Raw genomic sequence first — 12,520 nt, 5'->3', positions numbered from 1 at the left:
ATAATTGCCTAGGACAATTATTAATAAAATTAGTCATTTAGATCAGAATGACCAAGTCAGCGCACCACCTGATTATTAGGAAAATATTAGCTAAATATTTCAGTTTTAATTGTTGTTTAGAAATATCCATAATTTAAAAAGAAATGATGAAGGCATATAAAAACCATTCCTTGGTTTTTATATGCTTAAAAACCAAGGATTATATTGAAGAGTTTTGTTGGTGAGGTCAATCAGCTCCAAATTAATTATGAATTAGTTTAGAGAAATTGATAAACTTGGTATGTATTCCAAATAACCATTTCAAAATGCAAAAGTCAAAACTTTGAGGAAGTAATGGTTTATTAGTTTTTGACTGAATTGGAAAGCAGTAACCTTTTTGAATAATTTAGTCACAATCTATTTACAAATTTAGTAATTTGGATAATTTCATGATTTGGAATACCACAAAGGCATCAAGAACATAAATAACATACGTTTTAGTGGCAAACTGTTGCTATGTTGGCTCATGTTATGCAGTTTTGTTTTTCATGGTATCTGTAAACACTGTTATTATATATCTGTGCCTGTCTGGATTTACCAAAAGCAGAACACACTTTGCAATGATCAGCTTACCTGAAGCCAAACTTGTCCATTGCAATGGCAAAGTGCCTGGGCTGGTCATAACAGTGATACAGGTTCCGGTCGTCCATAGGGATCAGATCCACAGTCACTGAAGATGAAACAGTCATACTCGGCGTCCTTTAGAGCCTCCGTGTAGCCAACATTCAGCAACTTTGCCCGATTGAATGTGTCTTCACCCAGCTGGAAAAGAAATCAAAATTTTGTGTTTAAACATAAACAAGCACAATGGAGATGTGTATAATTTCTTTATCTTTTACTAATGTATCCCAGCAGCAACATAGATTCATAATAGCTACCTGAGTCACCCAAACAAGAACAGTGTGAGATTAAACTGATGCAAATAATGGGTGGATGTGCTTAAGGTTATTTGTGCGGTACTGGAGTCCCTCAATTGAGAATTAGTATATGTGATATTTGTGATAGAAAAAATTCAATACCACTGACATTATTTTTATATGGTTTTTGGTAACCTTTAAAATGCAAGACACAGCTGGATCTAAGAATTGTTATTTTGCTTTAAAGAATATGAATTATATTTCAGTAGCAGGTAAATACTAATGTAACCTTTTTAACTATTATGAAACTACATCCCATGGTTCAACAGGATCAAACCTAGGAAAAATATACTGAAATACTGGACCAAATACAAACCCTTGATGAACTCCACAAAGCAGCATTTCTCCCCCATTTATATTAGTAGCATTCCCTGAACCCCTTGAAGTTCAGATTAATTTCATTTTTTACTTAGAACAGGAGTCACTTAAGGATACCTTTTTCAAAAAGGAAAATATACTTTGAAATTAGTTTGTTTACCAAAAATCTTTAAATTCAGTTGATGTTAGAGCAAATAGCATACATAATAAAAGATTATCTTTTTGTTATACAAAAGGAAATGTTTGCATCAATTATTTTTGAAAAGAGACAGATTCTTATTCATTTTGGGCAGATGAGGAGCTAGCCATAGTGCTGGACTCTGGCCTTCCGTACATATCCTGCTCTGTCATAGATGGGGAAGAAAAATTATGAGTTTTGAAAGGTCAGGCCTGGATAAAGAAAAAAAACAGCAAAAAAAAAAAAAAAAACAAGAACTAACTTAAGTTATTTTGGTATTGGAGTAATAAATTATTTTCCATTTCACTTTAGGGGTGCTTGGTTGTTTCCAGAATGTGGGACCTAGGAGCCCTGCAGTGGATCTAGCTCTCTTCTCATTTTAGTGAGCTTAGCCACATTAAACCAAGAAATGTTATCTTCATCACTTTCTCAGCAAGTATCCTGCTTGGATTTCCTTACCTATGCTTTAATGCTAATTTCCGTCAACTCCAAGCACACAGATGCAATTTAATGCAACACATCATCAATAAACAACAGTATTTAGTGTCTGCTGTGCTGGTCTGTACAGTATTTATTGCTACATGCAGTATGAATTGATGTGTTCATTGACTCTAAGAGAACTGCCTGCCCCAGTGAAGTGTATCAGTATTTTTCAGTGCATCCCAAGTTCAAGACTTTGGTGAAGATAAATGAATTCTGGTCTGACAGCAGAGAAGTGTCAGGACAGTCAAGGTTAATATATCGCACAGTTATAAATTTAATAATGGAAAAGGTATTGTATATCTCTCTTAGTGAGTCCTTTCACTAAGGTTGGTGAAGTCTAGCTCTTTGTCAAACAGAGGGAAGGTCAAGCAAAGAATGAAGTTACAGCGCAAGCCGTCTATTGTGCTCAAACATGCTTTGAATTTTTGCTACATTCCTAGACAACTACAAAGAAAAAGACAGAGAAAGTTATCACTGTAACTCTTCTTTCAGTAGTTGTGCTCAGAGACTCAGAAAAAAGGAGATTTCAAAAGAGGCAATGGTTTAGATGTATATATATATATATATATATATATATATATATATATATATATGGAAAGAGAAAATATAAAAAGCAATAAGAAAAGGTTTCCCCTCCCCCCAAAGAAGACAGCAGGTCCTAAACGACAATCCGAAATGGGTCAACAACATAATTTGCATTTTACATAAAAAGAAGCAGAAGGAGCACAATGATTTAATTTTAGTGTCAACAAGATAGTCTCAACCTGACCAGCTGCAAAATCAAGATATAGACAGAAGAAAATAAACTGCAGTCAGTTTGTCTTTTACTCAAGTAACATTGTGTCATGGTGAGAATCTACTTCAGGGTATTTTATTTGGGTTTTAAGGTAGAGCAACACAATTTCAGTCTCTAGAGCTGCAAAGGCTGCAGACAAGAACCCCAAAAGGTTTCAGCTCAAACTGTGGTGAAATGAGCAATAACAGAGTGCCATACGTTTTACTGCAGTAAAATATTCTTCAACCATAAAGGGAGACTGAAACAAGACACTTTAAAATGACTGATGTACGTCCTCAGCCCTGTTAAAATACACTTTTCTTTTGCTTTGGGAAGATGCAATTGACTCCATGCATACATTACCAGTTCAGAATGACTGTGAATCAAGTACAATGGCTAATCCTTCTTGTAAGCCTTCTAATACCTGAGATTTTACAGCATAATCCCCCTCCACAGGTAACAAAAAATCTATTGTCACAAATCCACTGGGGCTCCAATTATCAGATAAATTGATCTTCTGTCTGTGTTTCAAAAACAGTTTATGAAGTTGCAAAGAAAGAAAAAAGTTAACTGAGAAGTTTTATTAGTCTAAAGAAACCACTGTTTGATAATATCACAATATTTTCACAACATTGAGGAAGAGAGAGACACAGCTTAACTTGAGTTATATTTATACAAGATCCTAAGAAAGCGTAACTGTAAAAGCATTCAGGCATTGTGAGAGCCGTCATAGGAGTTGCCAATGAGACTTGTTTCTTTTTCAGCTGATGATGGAAATGGAAATGAAATAAAATTTAAAAAAAGAAAACAAAATTTTTCTTATCTTTTTATCTATACTGTAATGTGTTTGATCATTCAGGTTATTTATTCCTAAAATCCAAAAAAAATAAAAAATCTACTTGCGTCATTGTAATTTGGAGATAATGTGCAGCTATTTATGAGACCAGTGGCTCAAACAGAAATGAAATTTATTATTTTTCAACCTATGAATTTATTAAGTGGATGCCATGCTCCACTGTGAATGGAGGTGCAGTATATATATATATATATATATATATATATATATATATATATATATATCATACCATGAGAGACACAAAAATGCATAACATGCCGGCTCAGACGTCGCCCGGCCAAACAAGGTCTGCGTCAGGTGTTGGGGAACCAGAGCACCTTGATGACAAATGGGCTACTGGAACAAGACGGAAATGGGCGAGAGATGAAAATGTGGATCTGTTGGAATGCTACTACTCAAGTAACCCTAATCAGAGAGGTTACATGCAAAGACTGGTGAAGGAATGGTTACTTCGACATCCCCAGTCAACACTAAGCGCTAAACAACTGCAAACCACTTGCACAAGTGTCCATCAAATGTGGCATATACCAAGGAGATGCTCTGTCCCCGCTACTGTTCTGCATAGGCCTGAACCCCCTCAGCCAAATTATCAACAAGACTGGCTACGGATACCGACTCAAAAATGGGGCCAACATCAGTCACCTTCTCTACATGGATGACATCAAGCTGTATGCCAAGAGTGAGCGAGACATCGACTCACTGATCCACACCACCAGGATCTACAGCACGGACATTGGGATGTCATTCGGACTAGAGAAGTGTGGTCGGCTGATCACAAAGAGGAGGAAGGTCATCCGCACAGAAGGGGTCTCACAGACATAGAGACATAGAGACATAGCAGACATAGAGGACAGTTACAAGTACCTAGGTATACCACAAGCAAATGGCAACCTCGATGAGGTCACAAGGAAAGGAGCCACAGCTAAATACCATCAGGAACAGGCCCTAAACACCAGAGCAATAGAGGCCCAGATCTACCACACCAGACAAGACCCAAGGTGTAGGTTGTGCAAGGAGGCCCCTGAGACAGTCCAGCACATAACAGCAGGGTGCAAGATACTGGCAGGGAAAGCGTACATGGAACGACATAACCAAGTTGCAGGCATAGTGTACAGAAACATCTGTGCAGAATATGGACTGGAAACCCCGAGATCAAAATGGGAAACACCCCCAAAGGTGGCGGAGAACGCCAGAGCTAAGATCCTGTGGGACTTCCAGATCCAGACAGACAAAATGGTAATGGCGAACCAACCAGACATTGTCGTAGTGGATAAACAACAGAGGAAAGCCGTTGTGGTAGATGTAGCAATACCAAGCGACTGCAACATCAAATTAGCTGTTATTATGTTATATAATAATCAATTATCATTATTATTATTACAAGTATTAATAGTAATCAATGTCCATGTGCTAGAACAGGCATCCAAGTTTGTATTTTTTGTTTGTTTTTTCTCTGAAGTCTTCTGAAATAAAAAGTAAGTCCTTCCTCTTCATCACAATGTGCTCACTCTCATACTGATGCATGTCCCAGCCCCCCATTTTCAGACAATTCATCAAATTAAAATATCATGCAACGCATAATTCATTTAAGTAATTCTGTGAAACTCAAATTATTTATAATTATTACACACAGAGTGATAGATTTCAAATTAAAGCTTATATTTATTTTGCAGTGTCATGTTTCGAGTTTTTCTGTGTATTTATTTATTGTTTTCTGTGTCCTTGAGTCTCTTCGTTGTCCTGTCCTCCCCTTGATTGTTCCCTGGTGTGCCTCGTTTCTGTGATTACTCCCTGTGTATTTAACCCCACCTGTGTTCCTTGTTCCTCGTCGGGTCCTTGTCAGTTCTGTGTTGTTGTCGTCACACCAGTCTGTCTTTATGTCCCTCGTTTATCCTGTCGCTACCGACGTTGAGCCCAGGCTTCCGCTCAGTCGTGCTGCCAGGTTTTGTGGACTTTGTTTTTGGACTGTGTTACTTTCTGGATTATCACCATTAAACCATCATCTTCTCATTTCAACCTGAGTCTCAAGCGTCTGCCTCACCACCTCATCCACCAATTCATGACATGCAGACTTTATTTAGAAATTACAATAACAAAAAAACATGAAATAAAACTGGATTACAGAAATGTAAGGCTATGGAAAAGTTGATTTTGAACACTGAGGAAGGAATCCAGTCCTTTTTTTATAAAATGGTTTTGGACTTCTCTCCAGTTCAGGAGGAGCTTAACACAGGGAATGTGACAGTTCTAGCCCATGTCCTCAATATCTCTGTATGTAGCAAGTCTTAGAGATCTGACACTTATGAAAGCTGCGGACTTTCATAAGTGCGCAGCTTATGAAACTATCCCATCGTTTAAATGGGTGTAACTTTACCATCTTTTCAGTGCTGATACTTGTTGGTTGTGGTTCTTTTGTCTACCACTCTATCCTTGCACTTATCTTACCATTTACACGTACAACAGTCTATTCACAAACTGAAAATGGTGCTTTGTGGCTTAGCCTTTTTGTGAAAGGTATCAATGACCATTGTTTGCAAAAGTCCCAGTATTCCCCATGATCAAGTTGGCCATAAAATATCTATATTACAAATCCTTGTTTTACTGGTCTCATGTAATATTTAACATTTCTGAAAAAGTCTATTTTTTGCAATACCTTCACTCTCTGTGCAGGGAATTTACAAGTTAGACTTTTTGAATTAAATTGTCAGAACAGGGCAACATTTAAATATGATTTTATTTTATTGTATTAACATCTGTATTATTTAAATTCCTAGTTTTTTTCTACATTTTTGTTATTAAAAAGCCAACAATCACTTGGAACTTAAATACTCTTGTCCAAAAATAAACTGTCAGGATGTCTGTCACACCAAGCTTTGTTTATTCACACAAGGTGTTGAAGTCTGACAGGTATCGAGATAGAATAAAGACAAACTAAGACTTTGTTGAGCCTGAGGGCAACAGTGTGCCTGTTAATAATCCTAAACTTTGTCTGTGTTGTTCTAAAGAAATTTCTTTGGCATTAATTCAATCTGAAAGATATTCAGAGCCATAGACTGGTCATCTGTATGAGTGAATGATCAAAGATCCTCTATTTATTTTTCTCTTATTTGTTGCTCTAATAATTAATAAAAAGAGATGCACCCCTGTAGTAGGCATGGGTTGGTATGAGATTCATATGGTCAGACAAACCAAAATAATAACAAAATACAAATGAGAAAATAGAAAAGATCAACAACTGCATGAAACTTAACTGCAAAACAGAATAAATATCAAATCCAATATTCAGGTTTAATTTCAATTTCAATTCAAGATTTTAAGACTGCCTAGAATCCCTGTTACTAGGTATAAGATTATGTAAAAGCAGGCTGTGAAAACAGTTCAGTGTTCATGCATGTATCTTTTTATTTTTTTTGAAGACATGTGCGACTCCCAGCATCCTTTTCACATTTTATTCCTTCTCCTTCAGGCTATTGTGCTTTGACCAAGACTTGCACTTATTTTGTTGCCGTTCATACTGCAGAGGAAAGGATTGCTCCTCCACAATTTTCTTGCAGTGGCCCACAGGGGGATAGTGAAACTGTTCATGTGCGAATATTTGACAAATCAACAAATTACTGGGTAAAATGCAGAAAGGGCACTTCAATTTAGCAGCGAGAGAAATTTGTGGCTCCTCACTTGCAATTTCACAGCCACCCTTTAACTTTTCAAGGACATTTCTACTCCCTTAATTTTTGGTCAGACCCTACATAATTCAGTGTGCATATGCATGTGGGTGGCAACCCCAACCCTGAGTAAATTAGTTTACTGACAAGTGTGACAACTGTGGGTGCAGCACAAATATGGGTTTCCTCAGTTTGCTGATTCGTCTGACTCCCCCCCTCCTCCCTACCGAGCATTTATAAATTCAAAGCATGCATTTTCAAAATACCAACCCCTGTGTTGCATACAAGTTTACTTCACATCTCAAACTTTTCACATTTGCTGCATAATTAATTTAGAAACAAAAGTGGCAGCTGTCATCACCGCACTCTAAATCAAGTGCTCCAGGCTTTATTTATCGAAACAATAGTATGCAGACAAAAGCTCTGTTGAGATTATTGTGGACTATTAAGCATTTCTAAATAATGAACCATTTTCTCGCTGACATTTTGGCAGAAGCTTTTACTAATGGCGACTTGCAATATGCGCACTCGACCTGATGCAAAATGAAAATCCAAATTAAACAAAGTTCACTTCTGATAAACAACTACGAACTTAATTTACAGATCAGTGTTTGCTGAATGTAAATGGTTGATCTATTTATTTAAATCCACTAGTTTAGTTTTATATGAATAATTAAACATGTGCATAGCTGTGAAGACATGTAAATTATTTATGGTTCAGTGTAAAACTGCCTCACTGCCTGTCACACAGAATTGAAACCAGACATTTACACATAGTGTAAAACACAAGCATATTTTTCTCCTTTCGACATCAAATTGAACTAAACTTTTCCCTTTTTTAGGTAAGTTAGGATTAATACAATTATTTGTATTTGACAAATGCTAGAATAATGACAGCTTTTTATGTGATTGTGCATGCTAATCCATGGATTTTGTGTGAAGGTTATATGCCTCTCTTAATGATTGGTAAGATTGGCCTTTAAAACTGCATGACAGGATTCAAGCATTTTGGGTTTTGTTTCATTAACATCTATGAATTTTGAGCCATTCCTCCTGACAGAAACAGTCAGTTTCTTAGATCACCTTGATCGCGCACACATTTCAGCTCTGCCCAATTTTTTTTTCTGCTGGATTCAGGTGAGGGATTGGTTATGGTCTCTTCAAAACTTTGGAGTCCTTAAATCACTTTATAGCCAACTTGAAGGTTTACTTATCATTATCCAACTGCTGACACATTTGCGCCCCAAGCTTCAACTTTCTGACTTATGTCTTGAGTAGTTGCTTCAGTACTTTAATAAAATCTTCTTCCCTTATGACGCAATCTATGTTGCAACTTGTACCAACTTACACCCCTGTCCTTCACACTTGGCATGGTGTAATTTTAGGGTACCAAGTTTTTCGCTTTAGAATTATGGCCATTCAAGAAAAACACCTTTATTTTCATTTGATCAGCCAAAAGTTTTCCCCGAGTGCATTTCCAATCTGTAAGCAGGCAAATCTTTTGAAGAGATGAATGTGACATGCTTTAGACATCTGGAAATTATACTCAAGAATTAGATTAGGTGGAGGTCCAGCATCATCTTCCTGTTGTTCTGCCTAGAATGTCAGCGAGTTTGAGGTTTTTCCACAAAGATATCCTTAGCTGTGCCTCATTTTAAGTAGGTTCTGTTTCATTAACTACAGCTTATGCAGAGAAAACAACATCTTGGATTGTTCAGATTGCTTAAAGGCAAAGTAAACTTTGTATATGCAAACTTGAAACTGGAAAAATGCCAGTATCTATATATATATATAGCATTCCTTCCAAAAGTAAAGGATACCAGAGGGAGCACTAGATTGGATACTATTATTTTACTGACATAGTAAAGGTTCTTTTATAAAGAAATACCTTCAAGATCACTCTGTCTTACGCAATACTTGGACTAGTTCTGGATGCAGACTTTAACCCAGTAACAATGGGATGGATCAGGGGCTCTGTGGTTGTCAGGTTATTGGATGAAAGAAAATGTCATCATCTTCCACCAAATGTTTCAGCTGCTTCACTGCAGCAGCTCGGTGACTGACAGCAGGAACTCTGCTTCTTGTTGCGACGTTTGGCAGCTTCCTGTAAAACGTCTGTGAGGAAGGGCATGGCACAAAAACAAAAGGCTGTCAGGCCTGGTACGAAAAACTAATAATAAGGAATGTTTCAGGATTATTTAGCCTCGAAAGGCTTTGTCTCACAATATTTAGGGGTTTGCAACTGGAGCTGAGTATTGACTTCTGCCAAATCAATAAGAACCACCTCACCAGGCTTGAGCGCAAGACTGATATGAAAGATAACCTGTGTCAGACTTTGTGAGTTCATATTAAATATTTATGTCATATCTCAGGTGGCTTAAAAACTGGCTGCGCTCTTGAAACTTTTTCAAAAGAGTCTCACACACCTGCCAAGCGTCTGCTTTGGGGAATTTCACAGCAAAATAGGAATGCATAAAATTTACCTTGTCAGTCTACACTGACTAATGCTGGGATATGCTCATAAAAACAGCAACTCAAATTTCAAATCTTAGCTTCCTTTGAGAAAAAACATTAACACTGCAAAATTCAAAGCAAAGCTGAAAAAGTAGCAGCTTGCAAAATCTTAGCTCTACACTGTAAAATCTTGTGTTCATCCTTAATGACAGAACAACCCCGGTTCACCCCATGTGGCTGGGGTATTTAGCATTCACAACTGTTCTTTGCCATATTCATCCATCATGTCCTCAGTGACTTTCAACACTTATTGTCCTCCAAGGGAAGCTCATCTGTAACTGTTATCAGTCGGGGCTAGTTTGTCACTTCAGTTGTGAAAGTGAAGTTGTCAAGGCAAAGTAAAAGTGAAAACCTCAAGAGATGAGAAGAAAAGCTTGTCAACATTGATTGGTCCAAGCTACAGTACTGTGCGAAAGTTTTAAACCATCCTTCAGTTTCTCTTAGTTCCCATACTTTCTTTTCAAGTATTTTTATCAATAGTTCTTAAGACTTTATGAAGGGCTTTGAAAAAAATGTCACCCTTACTTCAGTCATTCTCAACTGAGTCTCAATCATGACAGCATATGATGCTGTGTGTGCGTACGAAAGTGGGAAGAGTACGTCTCAGACTTTCTGTTGAAATTCTTTAACTGCAGCTGAACTCTTACAGAACATGTCTAAACATAGCTCTGGTAAATTCCTTGATTTCAGACCTTTTCATCTTTGAATGACTCATAGCTTAGAGTTTAGTGAGTTTCAGTAACAAAGAAAATCCTGAATTCTGAAAGATTCAAGATTGGGTTGAAGCTTATGAGAAAATCTGGATATTTAAAAGTGAACAAGAAAATCCATACTTTTACACTGTTCTACAGTTTGTACAAATTAAGATCACACTAAAATTAGGATATTTGTGAAACTCCTGAGTTGTAATATTTAGTTGAAATAACTAAGATGTTTCTTGTAGCCATCTACTCTCTCACATCAGTCTGTGGGAAATCTGATGAAAATTGACTTCCTCCTGGGCTACAAATTGCATTTCATTTCCTCACCTGCTTCACCATTATCTCTGCTCTATATTTATACCCCTGGCCTCTCAGCCCTTGTCAGATTTGACTGTATTCTGGCCCTTCTGCTTAGCTGTTGAAAACCTGATGGTCCCATTTTCTGAAGTTCTTATTACTCCATGTAAATAGCTTCAGCATCTATTTTCCTTCTTCCTCGGGTTTTGAAGTTAGGGATGGGCGGATACAGCTTTCAGATAATGGGAAAGAATATAAAGCCTGAAAATACAACTTATTTTCCTTTCTTCGTTTCCCATTTCCTTTAACGTCACAAATTTTGAACTTCATAGTTTCCAGGTTTTTCCAGACTTTATAGAAACCTTATTAAATCAGACAATGGAACATCTCCCTTCTACTTCATGTTCTGTCATTGCCTCAACTCTTCACTCTTTGACCTCCCTTCTCTGGTGATAAAAAAGATAATTCATCCTCTCCCCTCCTCTGCACCTCCTGCTTTAAGTTCATCGTCGAGTGTCCATTTATTTCCTCTCTACCTCTCTCTCCGTCTGTGGTAGGTCCTCCCCGGTGTTTCTGTAGTAATCTGGTCAGTGTCAGGTTCTGTCTCTCTACATGCCCTCTGAAAACCAATTAACCCTATCAGCCGTATCAGGGTATCAGCAGATAAATCCATTGCTGCTGCCCCGACAAGAGACTGTGAGCCCATGACTGATGAGGACCAATGTGCACTGTAACTTTCTCCCAGGTCAGGTCATTGCACACACGAACACACATATCCGCATTACACCAGAAATACTGTTGCCATTAAGGTAGATTATTGTCCTGTCAGTGCTCAGTCTGAATGACTGTCTCAAAATTGTGTGTGTATTTATGTGTATGAATGGAATAAGTGTACATCTACACACCAGTCATGAGTGTTGTGTTGTGGACTGTGTGCCGTGTGTGTGTGTTTGGCAGGATTTATCAGCTTTCAGCAGATAGATGAAGGCTGGGCCTCACAAGCTATCATTTGCCTGGTCAGTCAGAGCAGGAAAAGGAAAGACTGCAAGTGACATAGAGAGATTTCACCTTATCTCAGTTAATGGAGATTGAGCTGAATGTGTGTGAGAACGAGTGAAAGGGGATTTGTGTGTGTGTGAATAAAAAAATATATATAAAAAACGAACCAACTTCCCACAAATAGCTGCTGTCCAAATGTAGCATAAATAACAAGCTCTGATGGCTTTCAGTTCAGTGGACAAGTTTACATGCACTGCGTAAAAGAGCACTGACTTACGATCTTATGATTACATAAAAAGATTTCATAATGCTAGAATTGGGTATTAGTCACTGCAGAGATTAGCTTAAAGTAGACATGAGCCTCAGTGAAAATGTCACATGATAACTTTTATTTAAAACTGAGAAGCAACAATTATTCCTGCTGGATAATAACAGAACATAACAGCAGTTATTTTATTGTTTTGATTCTGATGCACATAATTCAGTAGAAATAGAGCACCCACAAAGTTTTGCAGTTGTTTAAGTTATTATTGTGCAGAATAGCTTCCTTTTGTGATGGTCTTTATAAATTGACTTAATTTCAACTAGTTCATATTAGCAGGCTAATAAGTTGGATTATTGCACTAGATACATTTTAAAATGTTACTTAAATAAACCTACTAGATTTCACTCAGAGCAGGATTTTTTTTTTCTTTTTTAAATTGATAAGTAGATAATGTTCCTTCAGCCAGATGACAGGTAGTGTGCAGCAACAGGTGGATGAGGGTCAATGCTGAGTTAC

General features: G+C 37.3%; 1 protein-coding gene across 1 annotated transcript in view; it reads right to left on the bottom strand.

Annotated features, from left to right (window-relative positions):
* The window catches only part of b4galt2 (UDP-Gal:betaGlcNAc beta 1,4- galactosyltransferase, polypeptide 2), a 133,880-nt gene that overhangs the window by 36,858 nt on the left and 84,502 nt on the right, over positions 1–12,520 (bottom strand). The window contains 2 exon segments of the mRNA XM_032565226.1: positions 613–704; positions 706–801. Of these exon segments, the coding sequence (XP_032421117.1) occupies positions 613–704; positions 706–801 (188 nt within the window).

Source organism: Xiphophorus hellerii, chromosome 6, assembly GCF_003331165.1.
Source record: "Xiphophorus hellerii strain 12219 chromosome 6, Xiphophorus_hellerii-4.1, whole genome shotgun sequence".
Lineage (NCBI taxonomy): Eukaryota > Metazoa > Chordata > Actinopteri > Cyprinodontiformes > Poeciliidae > Xiphophorus > Xiphophorus hellerii.
Note: the sequence above shows the minus strand (reverse complement) of the source record. Positions and strands in the feature narration are given on the sequence as shown.